Raw genomic sequence first — 21,507 nt, 5'->3', positions numbered from 1 at the left:
GAAGTAAATGCTGCAAAAGCATGCACCAGCAGCTTGGGAGCAAGCTGCATTCCAGCAGGCACAGCAGAGATCTGCTGCTTGGCCTGGAAAGGCTTATACACAAATCCTCCTACTCCACTTCTGCTGAAATGCTGGGTATTCCGATCACAACCAGTGTGTAAACAGCCTCTGAGAGGGGCTGCAATCTTCATACAGGGCATTGCCACACCAGGCTACACCACTTGCCTAACTACCATCAAACAGTCTCTGAGCTCTGAGTGGAAAAACACCAAAACACAGAACTGGAGTAAAATATAAAGGGTGTTGAGGATAATTCCCTACCGTCTTTACCACAGCACTCAAGTTGACACAGCCCCAGCAGATGACAGGGGGTCAAGGGAAAGAGGAAAAGAATGCCACATTCCCATGAGCTATCAGGGAGAGTGTGCCTCAGGCCTGGGCAGTGTCAGCTCCTCTCACAACAGGCAGGACCTGGTCTCAACATCCTTGTCTGAGCCGCTGGAATTTCTAATGGGCTTTCACTAATACTGAAGCTGATGCTGCACTCACATCTGGACAGATGTTCTCCCCATCGCCTACAAGGATGGAGAGAATTAGATTGCCCCCTTGGTTATTTCAAACGGCAGAGAAAGGAGGGGGCTGAAGTCTCCCCAAATGGTATGGGGAGGAACATTCTGAGTAAGAGCAAACCTCAGACCACAGGGACCAGAGGTTCGTATCTTTATCTACCATCTAACATGATATATCAATCCTAGACAAATTAGGAAATCCAAGAAAAGGGAAGTATGTTCTAAAGACAGGAGATGGGTTTTTGGTTTTGTTTTGTTGTTGTTGTTGTTGTTGTTGTTGTTGTTTGGTTTTTCGAGACAGGGTTTCTCAGTGTAGCTTTGCGCCTTTTCCTGGAACTCACTTGGTAGCCCAGGCTGGCCTCGAACTCACAGAGATCCACCTGGCTCTGCCTCCCAAGTGCTGGGATTAAAGGTATGCAACACCACTGCCCAGCGGGTTTTTGAGTCTTAACCAACCACTCAACATATCCTGTCTTACCAGGGAACAACTACATCATGTTGGGTCTTCCAATATAAATACAGGCAACAGCAAATTTTGGAATATACTTATAATCTGTCTTATAATCTCAAAGTATTCGTGTTCAAGTGTTGTATAATTATGCATGAACTCTAGGCACACAACTGTGAGTAACTTGCTCTAGGCTACACAGCTATCACTCAGCATTCACTTCTGAATTCCAGAAATACAACAAGTGATGCAGTGCTCAGGAAAACAGTCACCCGAGCCAGGCACAGAGGCACACACCTGCAGTCCCGGCACTCAACAGCCAAGGCAGGAAAGGTTTGCGTTCAGAGGTCTGCCTGAGCCACACAGTGAGACCCTATCTCAAAACAAGGGAGAGGGAGGGGAGGGGAGGGGAGGAGGGAAGGGGAGGGAAAGGCAGGGAGATAGGTAAGGGAGAAGAGGGGACCAGAAAATCCCAATAAAAAGGAAATGGAGAAGTAAAAGTGCCACTTGCAAGCCTATACATAAGTATGCACCTTAATATAAATACACAACAAATACTAAAGCCATATTTTTTAAATGTTAATGTTAAATACTACAGATGGGGCTGTCCATCCAGATATCCTCCCAGATTAAAAGGTAGTAAGTGTGAACTAAAGGTTAACAATACCATTTTTGTCTTACTCAAAAACAGCACATTAACCACAAAGCCACTGGCACCTCTTTCCAGAACGTAACCAATATTCGCTATAATTACTGCTACACTAAAGCCAACATCTGCATTCCCTCCAAATTGCTACAACATCCAGGACTCAGTATAGGGCCCACATTGCCCTCTAGTGGCACAGCAGAGAATGCCTTCCTTAACAGGAGGCTCAAATTCTCCCCTGCTTCCTCAGATCAAAGACAGTCAGATAGGTCCTGTTGTGGTCTGAATGTGAATATCCCCTACAGGGTCCCTTGTTTCAATACTTGGTCTCCTGAGGTGGCTGGGAAGGTTACAGTCTCCACTTGTGGAGGCTAGGAAGGTTATGGTCTCCACTTGTGGTGGCTGGGAAGGTTTATGGGACCTTAAGATGTGAAACCCTGCTGGAGGAAATGTCACTGAGGACAGACTCTATGGAGTTTTATGGCCTGGCCCCATTTCCTGTTCTATTTCTTGTGTGGAGATAAGCCGCCATCACTCTGCTTCTGGACTGGTAGGCCAGCCTCACCCTTCTGATGCCAGGTCTTCTGCCTGCCCTAAAGGGCACTAACCCCTCCAGCTCTGTAAGCCACAATCAGCTCTCTCTTCCCTAACCTGCTTTTTTGCTGAGGTATTTTATCACAACACAAAACTAATTAATATAGGTAAATAATTTAGATAACGTATTTTAAGAGAAATTCTCAATATAACTAACTCTATCACCACAATAAACATTTTTGTTAATTTTAAAACAGAAAAAGCTTTTTAGAATTTAACCTGATGGAGTTCTTGAGCCCAGTGGCTTGTTTCTGGTACCTGCTGTGAAGTAACCAGGCTTCTCAGAGAGTCCTGGGAACAGTGGGATTGTGTTCAGAAACATCACAATACAATTTCTACCCCTGGTAAGGCAGCCTCCGTAACACTTTTGCAGTTGTTTGTGGGTAATTTGAGTTTCCATGAGTGACTGCAGCAGGTCACTACCTCGTGGGTTGTGACCCCTTTCAGGGTCATTTATCAGATACCCTACGTTATCAGATGTTTGTATTACGATTCATAGCAGTAGCAAAATTACAGTTAATGGAGTAGCAACAAGAATAATTTTATGGTCATCAACCATAAAACCAAAAAATCACAACACGAGGAACTGTATTATAGGGAGGGTCTCAGCATTACGGTGGTTGAGAACCACTGGAATAAGGCTTTAATTTTTTTTCCTTGAAGATTTATTTATTTTTAATTTATGGGTACGTGTAAGATTTTGCCTGCATGTTTGTGCTTCATATGCATCACTGGTGCTTGTGGAGGTCCTAAGAGGGTGTTAGAACTCTCAGAACTGTAGTTACTGGTGGCTCTGAGCAGCCATGTGGGTGCTGGGAACCTGGGCCCTCTAGAAGAGCAGCTGACCCCTTGACCATCTCTCCAGTCCTAAAACAGAATTCGTAAGTTAGTACAACAAGGCTGAAGAGTTCTTGATGGACTCGGGCACAAAAACAACTCATTGCAGACAACTCACGTCTACATGTGAAAATCCCGGTATTCCTAAAACCTTTTATCCGCTACAGGGATGGAAAGTTTCCATCTCTGGGGACAAGAACACCATGCCTCCCCTCAATGAGCTGAGAATCATGTGGACTCATCTGCTCTCCTAAGTACAGAAATTCACGTCTGCAGAGACGCCCAAGAGACACAAACTCCACATGACACGCGCCATGCTTTTAACACTCTGTTCCTTTGTGGCTCCTACAATCTTGAACCTGTTTTTGAGAAGAAGATTAATGGCTCACAAATTATTCCAGAAGAGGAATTAATGAAATGTGGGTCAGGTCCTGCCTGGCAAAGGAAGAATTTTGGGGTTTTTTTTTAATTGTTTTGTTTCTTTTTCCACAAACCCATGACCAACGGTGAGCGTAAAAATCAAAGAGACTTAATAACTTACATAAAGTGTTTGCTCTGAAAATGTGCTAATATTTTATTACTCAGTATTACTTTGCATCTAACACAAGCTGCATATGTGAGCGGCATTTTTTCATTATAAAAATAATATTTCTATTTCTCTGAAGACTGAGTAAAAAAGGCATTCTTTGAAAATTTTATATTTATTCAGCAGTTCACTAACAAAACAATCTTTTGATAGGAAAAAATAAAAATTATAATTGTTAAGACTTTTCAAAGACCATGTCTGTATACAGCCATGTGCTGCCCTCTGCTGTGCTGCAGACTAAGTTACACCCCCAAACTAAAGCCAGAATCTATATAAAGTCAAGCACTAGACAAGCAATATACTAAAACTAAAATGGAGAGAAGATGACCAAAGGTAAAGAAAAGATTTTTCCCATCAATATATTGAGGGAGACCCAACCCAATGTATATTTTATTATAATAACAGTACTCATCTTGGTCCCAAAAAAAAAAAAAGATTAGTAATGCACATGCTTTCATAAGACATACAGCAGAGTAAAGACATCGCCAGAATTTATTGAGTGAGAAGAAAACAAGACAAAAGGAAGAAAAGTAGTATTAACTACCTCTTGGTTATCTTTGTTTTGGTTTGCCCAGAAAATTTTATGATAAAGCGTCTCCATCGAATTGCTGGAATCAGTTCGGTCAAAACAATGACGATCCAAGACTTCCAGTGTGTGCAAAACCCGACTAATAGTCACCCCTAGATGCAGAAATTAAGGAAGCAATTAGATAAGCCAGGCTATCAGAGTATAAAAAACACCATCACACAAGGGAAAGAGCTTTGTAACTCTCAGCATATACTATCAAGGAACTGCAAAACTAAACCATAGAAAGCCAGTAGCTGAAGGTGTAAAGCTCCCTCACTCATGTGAAGTCCGTTACAAGCATGAGAAAGAAAGCCTAAAGCCGAACACTGCTGAAGCCATCACTCTTCCGTGGCATACTGTACCTGCTGTCGACTCCTGACACTTGTCAAAAGACCACCGAACTTCTACTGCACGGCCTCTCTGTTTTATTTGCTGTTCCACCTCATAAATCCTTGCCCGGACCTGGAAGATAAACACTTCACGTTAACCTCTACTTGGAAACTCTCAATGGCTGCCTAAATCATGTCAAGTTTTCTATGTGAGAAGTTCATCCTCTGGTGAGGGACAATCTTTACTGTATCACAGGACATATAAATTCCTGCATGAGCCATGCATTTTTTGCTTTATAAGTAATGATTTGATCCAATAATAAGTGCTGATAAAAACAAATGCCTGGGGAAAATGTAGCAAGTGAAATTTCTTTACAGCATGTAAGGCAAGGTAGAGTTGGAATATCTTTGAGCCACTGGTCTAAGCAGGAAGTGAATGAGTGGTGCTTCAGTAACTTAAGGAAACAACTTAGTGAAAGGCAAGTGTCTTGTGCTAAGTATTAGTCATAACCCCAAAGCTGAAGCTGCGTAAGTCTTGAAGCAAATAATGCAGCACAAATAAAAATACACAACAACTCCTAAACATTACAAACTATTATTCCAGGGCTCACAGTCAGGATCAGAATCATCACCAAAACTCCCGGGGTGGCAGCTGCCTGGGTAACAGAACACTTTATGAACATCTGTGTTTCAAAAAAGTGGGGGAAAGGTCTAAAAACTATTACCTAGAGTCATGGCAGAGCTGGGACAGGTATTACGATATCTCAGGTGTCAAGACAAGGCATGGCCCACCATGCCAGGTGCTTCTGGGAAATGAAAACATTCATAAAAGCAAGGAAGCAAATGTCTACCTGCTGATTGAAAGCCGTATTCCCACCCGGCATGGGGAGGCTGGAAGGGGCAACCTGCAGCAGATCCAGGGGAGAGCCTGGGTTTGCGATCTTGTTTTCATTTGTGGAATAATTCCACACCAAGGCACTTGGGCAACACAGAGTGACAGTCTAGAAATAAAGCAGGAATATCCCAGACATTTAGAGAAGGGAGAAAAGTATTAACAGCAACTTCAATAAAAAAAAAAAAAAAAATGGCAGGTTTCCTACATATGATCTTAAGATACAAATGTCTTTTCCCATTCTCAGCTACCCAAGTGGTAAAACAAGACTTAAGAGTCATCAGCACAGCTACCGAGAAATTAGTGTCATTGATTAGCTAATACTCCAACACAGGAAATGTAGTAAGCTAAGTAAAATACAATATTTGTCACTTCAAATGGTTTTTTAATAGTTAAACAAAAAGAAATACAATTAGGATACTAAGTGCTAAGATTATAATTTTTTATTATTTTTTTAAAACTCTTAAATAGTGTGTCTTAAAGCTTCAAAATGCTCAGCAGATGTACCGCAATACAGGAATTATCCAACTTTTTCTATAAAAATCTGGACAACAAATATTTTCAGCTTTGCAGGCCACCTACAGTTTCTGTCACATACTTTCCTTTGGTTGTTTTAGTTACACAATAACAATGTGAAGCCTATTCTTGGCTCACAGGCTAGATTTGGTCTAGAGGATAACTCCCCCACCCCTACTCTAAACTTTTTTTTTTTTTGGTTTTTCGAGACAGGGTTTCTCTGTGTAGCTTTGCGCCTTTCCTGGAACTCACTTGGTGGTGGCGCACGCCTTTAATCCTACTCTAAACTTTTATGGACACGTTTTTGAAACTCAGCCAGCTTGTAAGAAGCAGGCCCTACAATCGTCACAGCTGCTCCATGACTCGAGTGTTGCTGGCTTATCCTTATCTCAAAAATGCCAATCAAAAAATAAATGAATGATGGTTCCTGTATCTCAAGGCGGGTTTTGAAAACCAAATGGTTTAATATGTTACCACTTAACACAGTGCTTGAAACCAAACAATACAATACTAAAGACTTTTTGTTTTGTTTTGTTTTTTGAGACAGGGTTTCTCTGTGTAGCTTTGGTGCCTTTTCCTGGAACTCACTCTGTAGCCCAGGTTGGCCTTGAACTCACAGAGATCCACCTGCCTCTGCCTCCCGAGTGCTGGGAATAAAGGCGTGCACCACCACCGCCCGGGGAAAGACATTGTAGAAAGGATATAAAACTATGACAGTAGTTTTGTTACTCTTGTCTGTTTCTAGACTATAATTCCGTTGCTCTCTCCTTGTATACCCAACTCTCCTATTCTCTTTGATGAACTCCCCTCAGCAGCTCTCGACCACATGTGCCTTTCAGGTAAGTCATTTTCACCATGAGCTCTGTGGGCAGCCTCAACCCATCTCAGGTCTGCCCTAGTCTTCAGAACTAGAAATGTAACCATTTCTTGAGGTATCCACTTAGGGGTTCTACAAGGGAAAAAAAACAAACAAACAGTCCTGGCAAACAATCCCGGCATCTTTTGGCATTTGTGAGGTACTAGTTCCGAGGCCCTTCTCAGATATCCAAATCCACAGATGCTCAGTTGCCTATCTAAAATTGCATAGTATTTGCACATAATCTGTACAATCCCATGCATACTTCAAATCATCTCTACATTACATAAGTGGCATGTGAATAGCCGCCACACTATGTTAGTCTGAAAATAAGACATAATGTCTGTGCATGCTCAGTACAGGGTTTTTGTTTTTTTTTTCCTGAGTTCTTTCAATCTACTGATAGTTGACTCTTCTGGTGTGAACTCAAACAGACAACAGGGGGCAACACTTAGATACCTCCAAATGGATTTCTTTGCCCTGCCTCCCTCTTTCTGAGCTGTGCTCTCCCACCAACTTCTTTCATTCTCTGGCCAAAACAAATGACTAATGTTCAATTAACAGTGTCACTTCACTGATGTAAACCTATCTAAAGACACCTGAGCCTATAAGGCCCAGAGGCTCTTCCACTCACTAACCCCCACCAGACTCTACCTGCACACAGGTGACTAACATGTCCTCTGACCTTTTTTCTCTGCTACCCCCCACCCCTTACCCAGGAAACCTCTTTCCACTGAAACTACAAAACACCTACAAAAGTTGCCTGGGAAAGCTCCCTGGCTTTCAAGCTGAACAAGAAGTTCCCTTTTGAACCACCACAGCCCTTTGGCTATCTCTCCATTAACACTTAGCATATGATATACAAACTACATTTGTAACTCTTTCTTCTCATCAGGACAGTGAACGCCATGGAGACCATGCCTTCCAAAACACCCTGATTCCAGAACCCCTTGGTAAAGAGCACACCACACTAAGAACTAGAGAAACAGAAACTGAACACTAAGGTGGCAGTTCTGGGGACTGCTCTCATGCCTAACTGAAGGACCCAGAACCAGCACACTGCTGTATTCAAGGACAGCACAAGGAACAATGCCTGACTCTAAGGAAACCCAGAGGCATCTAGAGAAGCATCCAGCTCACGATGCCAACTGCAGACACTGAGAATGCTGCCCAAAAACACCACAAAGGACAATCACAATAATTTTCTTCTGCATAGATACAACAAATCTCTCAGTCTGATCTAGCAAACAGTAATAGATCATAAATCTGGTGTGCACTTTCTACTTAAAACATATCTCAGTTCAGGGTGGTGACTTCCCTAGAGCTCAAACCCCCATCTGGTGAGGGACTAAACAAGAAAGTCAAGCAGGCATCGCAGGGGCTAACAGAGAAGGGACACACAAGACTCTCTCATGTGCAGCTCTCATGTTCTGTCTCGCCAGAACAACAACAGGGCTGAATTGAACTATGGGTTCTCCTCGAAGGAAATACAACTGAACTGCTTAACCATCCTAAAAATAGGCAGCAAAAAGCCAGATGTGGAAGCACTCACCTGGAATCAGAGCATTCAGGAGCCTGAGGACTGCTCTAAGTTTCAGTCCAGTCTAGCCTACAGGGGAGACCCTGTCTCTAGCCTGTCTCTAATTCAACAAAAACACCACAAAGGACAATCACAGTAATTTTCTTCTGCATAGATACAACAAATCTCTCAGTCTGATCTAACAAACAGTAATAGATCATAAATTTCTAATAAAAGTTACTGGATCCTTCCCACCATGAATTTTAACACTAAATACAGACCATTAATGGACTTACCTGCAACATACAACTAAGTCCATAAACCAAGGGGCCATGCTGCGCACAGGAAAGGAAATCCGAGAAGGCCAGCTGCATGGGGCTCATACCAGGGCCAGGGGTGCCAGGACTGGGGGTCCCGATACTCGTGTTGTTTGCTCCGATTATCATGTGGGGTGAGTGAGCAGCAAGGAGGTTGGGGCTATCACTCAGTAGCAAGGAAAGACGCCGGGCACAAAAGTACGCTAGCCGACGAGACAGGTAGGCTGACTGAACAAACTCGTCTGAATACTGAGAGAGAGGCAGAAGGACAGCAGGAGTCAGTCATGCCTTATGCTTCAAAACAACTATTTCAATCTGACTCTCCTTACCAGGGAAGAAAGGCACATACACAATATAGGCCAATGTTATCCAGCAATAACATAAAGCAAGCCACATACATGGTCTTGAATTTTTCCAGTAAACCATTAAGAAAATAAAACAGGGATTCAAGAGATAGTTCAGCAGTTACAGAATGTTTACTGTGTGGTTCTCAGCACCTCTACATCAAGAGGCTCACAACTACTTCTAACTCCAGATCCAAGGGATCAAAGCCCTCTGTCCTCTGTAGGCACCTGCATGCATGCGATACACATTAGCTCATGCAGGCACACACATACACACATAAATAAAAATAAAAATTTAAAAAAGGAAAATAAAAGTCAAAAAGAATAACATGTTGTATTTAACCCAACTATTTCCGAACCATATCGCTTTAACAAGTAATTGATGTAAAACGTATCCAGGGTATACATTTTATGTGAAGTCTGAAATCTGGTGTGCACTTTCTACTTACAACGTATCTCAGTTCATGGTGATGACTTTCCTAGAGCTCAAACCCCCGTCTGGTGAGGGGCTAAACAAGAAAGTCAAGCACAGACATCGCAGGGGCTAACAGAGAAGGGACACACGAGACTCTCTTGTGTGCAGCTCCCGGTATGAGTGACACGAGAAAGTGGTGCCCAGTGATGCACTTTCAAGTCATTCCCATTATCAGTACCTCTATGGACTACTTTTCCAAGAAAAAATAAATAAATAAATCTCATTCAAATAGCCATTATTTCACATGATTTGACAAATCAGTCTTAACCCAATGTACGTAAAAGCGACCATAAGAATACAGGTGATGCTCTGCTCTCTGTCCCACAGTAATCGGTGAACAGAGGCAGCACTTGCAGGCTGTGTTGCTAAGATATAGGAGAAAACCAATATGAAATTACCTTTGGATTATAAAAACAAAAAACAAAACCAAAACTATGGACACGAGCACAATACAAATGCTTCCGGGGCATTAAAAACAATCTTTTTCCCTTTCAAAAGGAATGGTTTTCCCCTTTCTACCTCTCCTTACATAATTATCCTTATCAGACTCATCTCTTGCCATAAAATCAACTAGGGAGAGGTGAGACGAGCCATACCTGCAGCATCAGGGGCAAAAGGAGCTTGAGAAGGTTGTCGTCCACTGGTCTGATCTTTTCTAAGACGTCCAGGATCCACGTCAAATACTCGTGTTTTTCCAACATTCCTTCCTTAAATAAAGAAAAAGCACACTACTAATGTCAAAGAAAACCTAAGTTTTTAAAATATGCTTACATGTAAATTCAATCTTGTGTGACTGTCACAGTAAGAGTATCACAATCCACAGTCCAAAACCAAAACCAAATAAAGGCCAAGAGGGCTTGCTCTTGCGCTCACGCTCCCTCCCCCACCCCTCTCTTTCTGTATTTTATTTTTGTTTCTGGTAATCGGCTTCATTCTGAACTGATTTTTAAAATTCAGATATTCAGAAGCCATCACACTCCAGACTGACGCACCCCAACAAGCTATCAGGAGCATGGACTCATTTTCAGGGAGGAGACGGGGCAAAGATCACTCTGTAGAAAGACTGCTCATCCCACTGTCTCAAAGATCTGAAACAGACGCTGGCCCCAGAATAATTCTTATATGACTCTCAGATTCACCTGCCTATAAATGAGTTATTTGAAATATCAATTTAATGACCCATTAAATGAAGGAAAAGATACTTTTTAATAAAAAAATAAAATAAAACAGCTATAAAATAATCATATACAACCAGGCTAAAAACCAATTACATCTCCACTTATCTTCCTAAGTATCTCACTGGCCTGGCATGGTCCCTGTTCTCTCATCTTTTTCATCTCCTAACCCAAGGCATTTGACAAGCCCCTTGACGACTGAGCTACATCCCAGAGATGCCACTAATCCTGACATACTCGTCCTCTGTCAATTGACTTCATACACACTCAAACGCACACACAGGCCTGCATGTATGCACACACATGTACAAACACATCTGTATGACTTTCTAGACATATCCACTTAATATCATGTCACAGTCTTGGTGTTATGACTCATAGGATGAAAGACTTCAAAACAGAAAACAAGCCATGTTTTGTGAAAATCATATGCCATATTTATAAATATTAGTAAATATTTAAAATAAATTTTGCATTCATGTGTAATGATGGCGAACACAAGGTAACAAAATTGATTTTGAAAAAGGATCCTGGGGCTGGGGAGACAGGTCACAATGTTAAATGTTCGCTGTACAGCATGAGGATCTGAGTTCAATTCCCAATACCCACATTAAAAAATAATAAATAAGTAAATAAATAATAAACATGATGGCATGCACCCGGCATTCAGGGCAAAGAAGTAGGTAAAGGCAGACCCTTGGAACTCACTGGTCAGCCAATGTAGACTAAGCCTAAAGTCCCAGTGGGAGACTTTGTTACAGAAAACAAGAGGGCAGGCTCCTGAGGAATGCATCAATATCCAGTGTTGACCTTTGGCCTCCAGGGATCCATATAGACAGAACAAGCAATAGCACATGCATACACACACACACACACACACACACACACACACACACACACACACACACTCACACACTGACAATAAATGAATTTAATAAATGTTACTCTAGTACATAATCTTAATAAAAGCACAAAGTGTGCTAAGAAAATACACTTCTGAGATGCCAACCAAATGGCTAGATTGGTAAAAGCCGTAACAGTGAGGAGCAGGCTCTGAAGTGGTCAGCACAAACAGGGCTGGGGTTTTAAAGAGCTGTGCTTAGTCATCTAAAAACTAACAATGCTGCTTCACAAAAGAACCACACAGCTTCTTGCTTGTTTGCTTTACTATTTGAGCTGTTTCTAAAACTCACTTGCTACCTGGATATTATAATTAAAGTTCTAAATGCAACATTTAAAAATCACAGATTCTTTTCCTCTTTGATTAACATAATGGGTAATGAAAATCTGGGCTAATAATAGGACTTAGCTAAATACACCTTGTCAGGAATAAAAACAAAGGCAAATAACACCACAACTGACCTCCACTGGTCAATCATAATTACAGCAGATTGTCTGGGTGAGAATCTCACAGTTCCTGGTTGCCCTTAATCCACCCCTTAAATTTTCATTTCAAGACACAACTGAGCTAAATGAAGACGACCTTTACATGGAATAATTCAATGGCAGAGGAGATCTGTTATGAGATAGGAAGCGTCAGCACAAAGGTGTTTCTAAATTAATGTATCTAATTTGCAAAATAAAGAGTCTAAGAGTGTTGCGCTTAATTGCACAATTACGAAGTAATTAATGGCACAAAAACACCTGATGTCACTGACAAGTGGAGACAAATATGTGTGAGAAACTGTCATCACAGAGCACACGTGTTACCTTGAATGTACTGTAAGAGATGTGCCTGGCACTGTAGTGCATGCCTTTAACCCCAGGCAGGCAGAGAAAGCCGGCATGGTCTGTATGATTGAGTTCAAGGCCAATAAGAACTTGCCTCAAAATTTTCATTTACATACAAATGTTAAACTTCTTTCTGTGAATGCATCAGTTCATATAAAGATATATTACTTAGCCCCAGAATATGTAACTATAGACATTTGCCAGCATGTTTTGGTCAACCAAAGACCTCATATAACAAGTACATACAGTGTCATGTAGTCTAAGTATGTAGTAGGCTATCCCATCTACATTTACACATAAGTATACTCTGTGATAAACACATGACTGTATAATAAGCCTGTGATAAGCACATGACTGCATATGGAAGGTGTCCTTTTCTTGCATGCCTTGATCAGATTACCTGGAACATGTGAAATGCCAGCTTCTCGTTGTACTCCCACTGTTTCATGGCTTGCTCAACCTCTGGTGGCACAGGGACAGGACCATCACCTGTACTGGAGGCCATGTGGTAAAAGTCAGAGATCTTGACCAACTGCTCTCTAAGGTACCTGGTAGATATCTGCGTCCACTCTGCATTAAGAGAGAAAAAAGAGTTCTGATTGTAGACACAAGTGTAAGAATTATACCTTTTCTCCCCTGATTACGCTGAAGACATACTTTCAAGTCTAACATTTGTTACATAAAAATGACTTTTGCAGGTGCAGCCATTACTCAAGAAAGCATGGCCAGACAGAACCCGGCCAGATCCTGGGAGGACTAAGCCATTCTACTCTTGCACTACCATGACCCTAAAAGACTTCTGTACGTCAATCTCATCATCTGTGATAAACAAAACACTAAAGGGTCATCAGAAAATAGAACAGCAGAGAAGAGTACTTGCAAGAAATCTCAACCCACCAACTGAAGAACAGCAAACCTCTCAAATGCAGCTCTTAGGGTGTGCTGCTTTCCTGCTCCATGTCAAGTTTCAAACACACATACACTGGGTTTCTGTCTATCTACAGGACTGACAGCCACAGGCTAGACCAGGAGCTCCCCATCTACACAGCCCCCGGGATGTGCAAAGACACAAGCATGGCTGACCCTGGAGTGGCCATCTGCACCTTAGCTGTTTTGTTTTCTACAACCAGCACTGACAGCCCGGAACTCAGGAAGGCCAGAGTCAGGCTGAGTGAGAAGCTCTAAAAGCTAAGAAATGAAAAGGTGGCAGGAAAAAAAGGGTAGGGGGCAGAGGAGATGGTTCAGTGGGTAAAGCACTGGCTTTCTGAATGTGAGGAGCTGAGTCTGAACCCCAGGAACCTCACTCTATGCAGGTAGATAGCACATGTTTATAATCCCTAGTGCTCCTATGGCTTGACAGGAGGTAGAGACGGAGACAGGAGAATCCCTGAAAGCTTGTGGGCCAAGGAGCACGGCGGAAGCAGCTCAGCTGAGCAGCAAACAACAAAGAAACCTTCCCTCAGCCAAGGTGGAGGGAGAAGGGAAACTGAGGCTGGCCTGTGACCTCCCTATTGGAGCCATTCCATGTGCCTACCCCTCAACACACACACACGTGCTCAGAAACACACAAAACAAAAATCACTAAAATTATTCTAAAATGACTGCCAGTGGGGCACAAATTAAACTGTGTTGCCTCTGGCAACCAGAAAGGATACGATACTAACTTTAGCCCATTCTCTGGGCAAAAATGTAGTAACTGCAAGCTTATAGCCACATTTCCCCCAAGGAGTTAGGAAAACAGCATTTTCTAAGAAACCATCTTAAGGAATGTTTTCCCATCCTTTGTTCTCCTACCCTCTCAGAAGTGAGGAGCAGTAACTAATTGTCTGACAGTCACCGAGAACTTTCGCTTTACCTGTCAAGTGTAACCAGAGACAGACAACCACTGTCAAAAAAATAATGATATAAAAAAAATGAATCTTGTTATAAACACATGCCTATCTTTTCTTTAAATCATTTGTTCCAACTCTGTCTTATAAATTAAAATTTAGTCTGGTGTGGTAATGAAAGCCTGTAATGCCAGCACTGGGAAGTGGACGCAAGAGATCTGGAGGTCATTCTTGCCTACATGATAGGCTAAAGGCCAGCCTGGGCTACATGAAACCCTGTATCAAAAAAATGATATAAATAAATAAAATGTAAGTGCACACCAAAGCTGGTAAATTCCAGTGATAAACCAGTGCAAAGGTATGGTCAGATATTAATTAGACTGACACTCTGAGTTTAACCATTGCTAAAACTGATCAACTGGAACTAAAAACAAAACATTCAACTGTGAATGTCATCAGTTTCTTGTCCCCTTGAGACATGGACTAAGAGTCTCATGATACTTGTTCAATCAAAACACTAGTCATCTGCTGAGACAAGTTGAGGTTACCTCTAATAAGCAAAAATAGAAACACTGATACAGACTCTGAGCTTTGTGCAGCAAGCCTTGCGAGTAACTTGTTCTCAGTATGGCACTGTGAACAAGCCCACAGTACATTTCAGCCAAAACTGAAAATAATACAAATCTGCACACACTGACTTTGTCTCAGGTATTATCTTCAATTTTTTTAAATATAGAAGTACAAGTGTGCTATAGAAAATCTGTAATACAGATACAGATACAGAAGAAAACCCATACTACTCAACTAATCACGACTTGAATACAGAGATACAGTGTTTCCCATATTACCACAGGAAGTGGCGCCAGCACTTCCACCACAGATACCAAAATCTGCAGGTGCCCCAGGTCCTTATACAAAACTGCATGGACTGGGCAGATGGCTCAGCCAGTATGGCACTTACCAATCAAGCATGAGGACAGAGTTCAGGTCCTCAGAACCCAAGTAAATGTCAGGTAGTTATGGTGGCACACCTGTAATCCCAGTACAAGGAAGCAGACACACAGGACCCACAGAGCAAGAAGACTAGCTATGATCAGTGAGCGCTGCTCAACATATAAGGTGGAAAGAAAGCAAAAGACACCCAATATCAGCCCTGGGCCCCTACATGCTTGCACACACAAATATGTGTACCTGCACTGACATGCACCCATGTACATGCACACACATACATATGGAAAAATAAATAAGTGGCGTTTGCATAAAACCATAACATATCCTCTTCATACTTTACATCTTTTCTACATTTATAACATAAAATAAAATGTGAATGTTATATAAATACTTATACTATTATATGGATAGTGACAAGAACAAAAGTCTATACATGTTCAGTATAGATGTAATTTATTTCAAATATTTTCCACCCCTGAATGGCTCAATTTGTAGTCAAAACCTATCTATGGATATACTGGGCAGGAAAGATGGCTCAGCGGCTAGCACTTGCTTATTGCAATTATCCTTGTGAGTTCCAATTCCCAGCACTCAGGGGCCTGGCTACACATGCCTATAATCCCAACTCTGAGGGGGATGGGTATGGTGATATTTTATTTGTGCTGAAATGTGATTTTATTTGTATGTTAATAAATAAAGTTGCCTGGGGGTCAGAGCTAATAGCAAGCCATAGCAGAAGTCTGGCAGTGGTAGCACACACCCTTAATCCTGATCACATGACAGGCAGATCTCTGTGTGTTCAAGGACACCGCCAGCATGGAGACACACGCCTTTAATCTCAATACCAACCATAGAAGACCTGGAGGTCTGTATAGACAGGCAGTGACAAGGAGGTCATGTGGTCAGGTGTTAGGCAGAACAGAAAGTCAATAAAAAGACAGACACACAGGAAGCAGGTCTCTTTCTCAGGGGAAGGACGACAGCGGCAGCGAGGGATAAGAAAGGGGTTTTAGTCTCAGCTCTTAGCTACTGCTCTGACCTCTTGGGCTTTTAACTCTGCATTTGGCTCTGTGTTTCTTATTTAATAAGACCGTTACATCTACAGACGGGGGTAGATATGATGGGAGAATCCTCAGGACTTGCTGGCTACCAGTCTGGCACCATATTCAGTGCAATGGGAATATGGCAGAAAATGGCAGAGGAAACCACAATTTTTTTTTAAATAAATGAATCTTGTTATAAACAGATGCCTATCTTTTCTTTAACTGCTGAACATACTACATTTCAATCTGAACCCCTTTGAGGAATTAATAAATGTAGCCTACTCAGTACTTTAACATCAGACATCAAATTACAATGTGAACCAAATGATCTCCAGATCTGTGGCAAATGGCACACGATCAAAAATTAGGATGCGCATAATATTGTCATTAAGAATTGAAAAAGAAGACAGGTGGTAGTGTGGCAGGCCTTTAATCCCAGCACTCAGGTGGCAGAGGCAGGCAATTCTCTGTGAGTTTGAGGCCAGCCTAGTCTACAGAGCAAGTTCTCAAACAGTCAGGACTGTTACATAGAAAAACCCTGTCTTGAAACCTTGCCCGCCCCCCAAAAAAAGAACTAAAAACAGATGGGATAGAGAGATGGCTCAGTGATAGAGAGTACTGGTTACTCTTGAACAGGACTGAAGTTTGATTCCCAGCACCCATGATGAGGCTCACAGGAAGCCCTGGGTATTTTTTGGAAGATGAACAGAAAATAAAGGTTGTAGAAATGATTTGGCTAGAAAAAAATCAGAGTAGAAATATGGGGGAAAGCGACCAAGGAAGGTTGAAAGTGGAGTCCTTCTCAATAGCAACTCAGAAAACACAATCACACCTGTAGTCTCATGCTACAAGGTAGAAACTGAAGTCTACAAAGCTAGACTGTTAGAATTGTGGACATGAATGATACTCAGAATGCTGATGGGTCAACAATGAAAAGAATAAGGTGCTTGTTGGGTTTTTATCAATTTATTGATCATATTCCAAGATCCCAGAAGCACAAGCCCATCATTACTAAGGTCTTACCCTAAGAAGAGAACACTGGCCCAGAGGGGTATAGAGGTCACAGAGCCTGCCTCCCTGCCCCACCACTGCACAGATGCAGAACTGTAAGGCTAAGAAACCAGCAGTCAAAACTAAATGTAACACACAGCCCACTTCATTCTTCAAACACGGGAATTTCTAAGGGTACAGTGGTTGAAAGATGACACTCCAGAGCCTCCAAAAACTGCAATAGGAACAGGAAGCTAGGTGCCAGGCAGAGGAGAAAGGAACAACTGTTGGGGAGTATTTGTTTAACTATGCAAAGATGCATTGCATCTGTTTAATTATGTGAAGATGTGTTGCTGTTTTACCTTGCCTGCCTAAGGCACCTCACTGGTGCCTAGTAAAAAGCTAATGGCCAATAGCAAGGGAAGAGATATAGGTGGGACTTCCAGGCAGAGAGAGTAAGTAGGAAGAGGAATTCAGTTTCAGAATAAAAGAAGAAAGAAAAGGAGACAGTAGGGCCAGACAGACAGACATGGAAGAAGCAGGAAAGTAGGACATACAGAATGAAAGAAAGTAAAAAGCCCCAAGGCAAAATGTAGATGAAGAGAAACAGGTTAAATTAAGTTAAAAGAGCTAGTGGGGCAAGCCTAAGCGAAGGCCGAGCATTCATAATTAATAATAAGTCTCCATGTCTTTATTTGGGAACTGGTTGGCAGCCCAAAATAAAATCCAGCTACAAACAACCATCCTGGTATCAAACACAGCATGCCAACGGCAAAGAGGCCTGGAAGTTCCTGGTGGTGTGACGACATTATCACAGACTCACTGGCATTAGAAGGATATGCTGAGAAACATAACAAGGCTACACTCCAAACCCCAGCTCCACCATTCACCAGTTGTGAAAGCTGTAACAAAGCATTGAACCTTGGCTAAGTCTCAATCTCCTCTTCAGTAAGATAAAGATTAATAATAAATAGCTCAATGACTGTAAAGATGAGTCATTAGCACAACGGGTACAAAATAGGAACTGATCAGTAAACGCGAAGAATGACTGTAGAAGGGAACAGCGGGACACTGGCTGCCAGTGGACAGCATGTGCTGCTTCTGATATCAGACTTGTCCCCCTCTCTTCAGCTAAGTGAACCCTCAACTGGTACCATAATGGCTGGCACCTTAAGGAAGCAGTCAATGTTGGTTTCCTGGTTCAAAGGCTTTCAACCAATCCACAATCTCCAGTGAATGAAGATCGAGCTCCTTGTGTGGGAACTAAATCCATCTCACAGGCTACCTGCTAGTGCTCATCTGACTCCACTAGCTCAACCCGCTCTGGTGCTCGGAGGCTGTGCTCATCTACTGTGCCTTTTCTGCTGACCCATATTCATGAGCAGAAATGTTTCTGGGCCCAATTAAAAACGTCACACACCATTTCTCTAGCCTCTGCACAACAGCCCGCCATGTAGTATGGATGACTCACCCTTTTCTGAATGTAATCTCCTCAATATGCTTTATTCCCATAAATTAAATATTGACTTCAACCAATATATCATAAAGTCCTTCCAAAGTAGACAGCAAGTCCCTACCTACTGAATCTAAATTTCAATTCTTAGTAGGAACTTAAAAGAACCTCATCACTGCATACCTATGGGGTTTTTAACACCAATACAGAAAAAAAAATAAATGCTTTAACACTGTTCTAACTGGAAGCATGGATGTGCTATAAAAGGTCCACGCAAACACCATAATTTGTTTATTTGTGTGTGTGTGTGTGTGTGTGTGTGTGTGTGTGTGTGTGTGTGTGTGTGTGTTATATGCCTGTGTACCACATACATGCCTGGTGCCCATGGAGGCCAGAAGCGGGGACATTAGATCCCTCCAGAATTGGAGTTAAAGATGGATGTAGATAATGCAAATCAAATCTGGATCTTCTACAAGAGCAGCAAGTATTTCCGGTCCATGTACGCTGATCTTTTTAAAGAAATTTACTTGTAAATGTGCGCACAAATATCTTTAAATCCTGTGATAGCTCAATTTCCTGGCCACAATCTTTCCTTTTACAAAAGCAGTTGGGAACTATGTGAAACGAATGAAACAAGTTTTGTGGTTTTGTTTTATTTTGTTTGTTTGTTTGTTTTTTGTTTTTAAACATAACCATATCCAGGAACGAAGGAGCCTCTTCAATGGGGTTAATCAAGCCTTCAGGGGGCATCAATCAGCCAGACTTTGGAGCTGACTGAATGAGGGGGGAAAAAAACAGCTTCAGCATGTATAAACTAACACTCTATAAGATCACTGAAAGATCTTCCACCATGATCCTATTTCACATTAGATGCTTTCTTGGTTAATACCATCAGCAACATGAAAAGACAACCAACTGAGAGATGCTGGGAAAATCATGTCCCCAAGAAAGGACTTGGGTCTAGAACACATAAAGAATTATTACAACTCAATAACCAGAAGACAACCTAATTTTCAGTGTAGGTTTCAGAAGACTGGAACACGCAACTCTCCAATGAAGACAAACAAATGGCCGAAAGGAACACTTGGAAGTGCTCACTGTCAGAAGCTCTCACGAAACACACAAAACCACAATAACCTAAGACTATGGTGGCTATAACCAAAACACAGTAATAAGCACTGGTGGAGATGTGGGAAAAGTGGGATCTTTGAGGATTGCTGATGGGATGTGACAGAGGAGAAAAAATCAGAGAAATTTGGCAGTTCCTCAAAACTTACACATGGAAACACAATGTAACCCAACTACTTTACAGCCAGGTACAGACCCAAGAGAGACTGAAAAAACACTTATCTACACAAAGACTCTCTGTAAATGATCATGAAGTGTAGCAAGACTTACACCAGACAAATAGTCAATCTAAACATCCATCAACTGATGAGTGGACTAATTGTGGTGTATGTGTGCATAATACTGATATCTAAGAGGAATGCTATACTTTTGAGACATGCTACAGCATGGAAGAACCCTGGAAATTCTAAGTGAAAAAAAGCCAATTTGATAGAACCACATATTACATGACTTATGATGTTCAAAATAAGAAAATCTATGCAAACAAAGTAGACTAGTGATGCTAATGAATATGGAACAATTGGACATGATGGGAATGTTCTAAACTGTGATTGATGGTACTGCATAACAGTTTCTTCCAAGATTGGAACATCCCATCCTACAGGGAAGCTACTTAAGCAGGAAGTCCCTGAAGTGACTACTAAGGCCCTCCCTGCCAGGGTAAGCAATAAAAGGTGAGAGTCCCTTGGAGACTACAACAGTGGTTCTCAACCTTCTTAATACTGTGACCCTTTAATACAGTAGCTCATGTTGTAGTGACCACCAACCATAAAACTATTTTCATTGCTACTTCATTACTATAATTTTTTGTTATGAATTGTAATGTAAGTATCTGGATTGTCTGGTCTTAGGTGACCCCTGTGCAAAAGTCCTTCGATCCCCAAAGGCATCATGACCCACAGGTTGAGAACTGCTGTACTTGAGGAACAGAACTACAAAGACTTGAGGAAAACAGGCTGCAAAGAAGACTCTTGAAACCAGACCAGCTGCCTGGACGGGGTTTAGACCACAGTCACTTGGAAAGGACACTCTCCAACCTGTTGAGCGGCTCGCAGGCTGTACAGGATGCTCAAGGTTCCCAGGTTTTGTGAACTGTCACCCATGCTAGGGCAGGCCTTAGTGATGCAGCTTCGAGTCATTTCTATTCCAAGTAACCCCTCACCCATATTCCTGTAAGTAACCCCAATAAAACTCACTGGTTTACCAAGTTGGATTTTGGTGGTGTCCATACTAGGGTCTGCTGTGGGGTCCCTATCTGGGGGTGGGGGGTAGATGTATGTGTTGGATCTTCCCAGGAAAAGTTTTGTCACACAGCAGATGGCTTTGTAACTATGAACACACCAAACATCACTGGGCTGATTTTCTAAGTGGGTTAATTGTATAGCATATGAATTATATCTCAGTGAAGGGGTGTTTTTTCTTCTTGAGATACTTAATTCCCAGTAAGAAATTATCTGCATTTCACAAGGTAAAAGAAAAGGAAATTTCATGGAAGAGGGGAGTTGAGGTAGATGAGAGGGAGAAATCAGAGTGGCCTTAAGTTCATGGTTAAAGCTGGGTAGAAGGGAAAGGGACTTACACACTTCTACACTCTTCTTTTTTAATACCGAAAACAATGATTTTTAAAGTTATAATTATCCAAAATCCCCATGTGGCCTATGTTCATTTGTGGAATCAAATGGTGTGCTACTGGCAGCCTGGATACACAAGA

The 21,507-nt window shown here is 41.8% G+C and overlaps 1 protein-coding gene across 9 annotated transcripts in view; it reads right to left on the bottom strand.

Moving 5' to 3' along the window:
• Med12l (mediator complex subunit 12L) overlaps nt 1-21,507 on the bottom strand; it is a 341,599-nt gene that overhangs the window by 260,133 nt on the left and 59,959 nt on the right. For all 9 annotated transcript variants that reach the window (XM_052732026.1, XM_052732033.1, XM_052732028.1 and 6 more), the window contains 6 exons: nt 12,803-12,972; nt 10,093-10,203; nt 8,657-8,926; nt 5,429-5,578; nt 4,611-4,710; nt 4,225-4,361 (listed from right to left, as the gene is read on the bottom strand). In XM_052732026.1, coding sequence (XP_052587986.1) covers nt 4,225-4,361; nt 4,611-4,710; nt 5,429-5,578; nt 8,657-8,926; nt 10,093-10,203; nt 12,803-12,972 — 938 coding nt within the window. The remainder of the gene's footprint in view (nt 1-4,224; nt 4,362-4,610; nt 4,711-5,428; nt 5,579-8,656; nt 8,927-10,092; nt 10,204-12,802; nt 12,973-21,507) is intronic.

This window comes from Peromyscus californicus, unplaced genomic scaffold, assembly GCF_007827085.1.
Source record: "Peromyscus californicus insignis strain IS unplaced genomic scaffold, ASM782708v3 Scaffold_9__1_contigs__length_137607984, whole genome shotgun sequence".
In the NCBI taxonomy this organism is placed as follows: domain Eukaryota; kingdom Metazoa; phylum Chordata; class Mammalia; order Rodentia; family Cricetidae; genus Peromyscus; species Peromyscus californicus.
The sequence above is the reverse complement of the archived record's forward strand: the minus strand, read 5'-3'. Positions and strand labels throughout refer to the sequence as shown.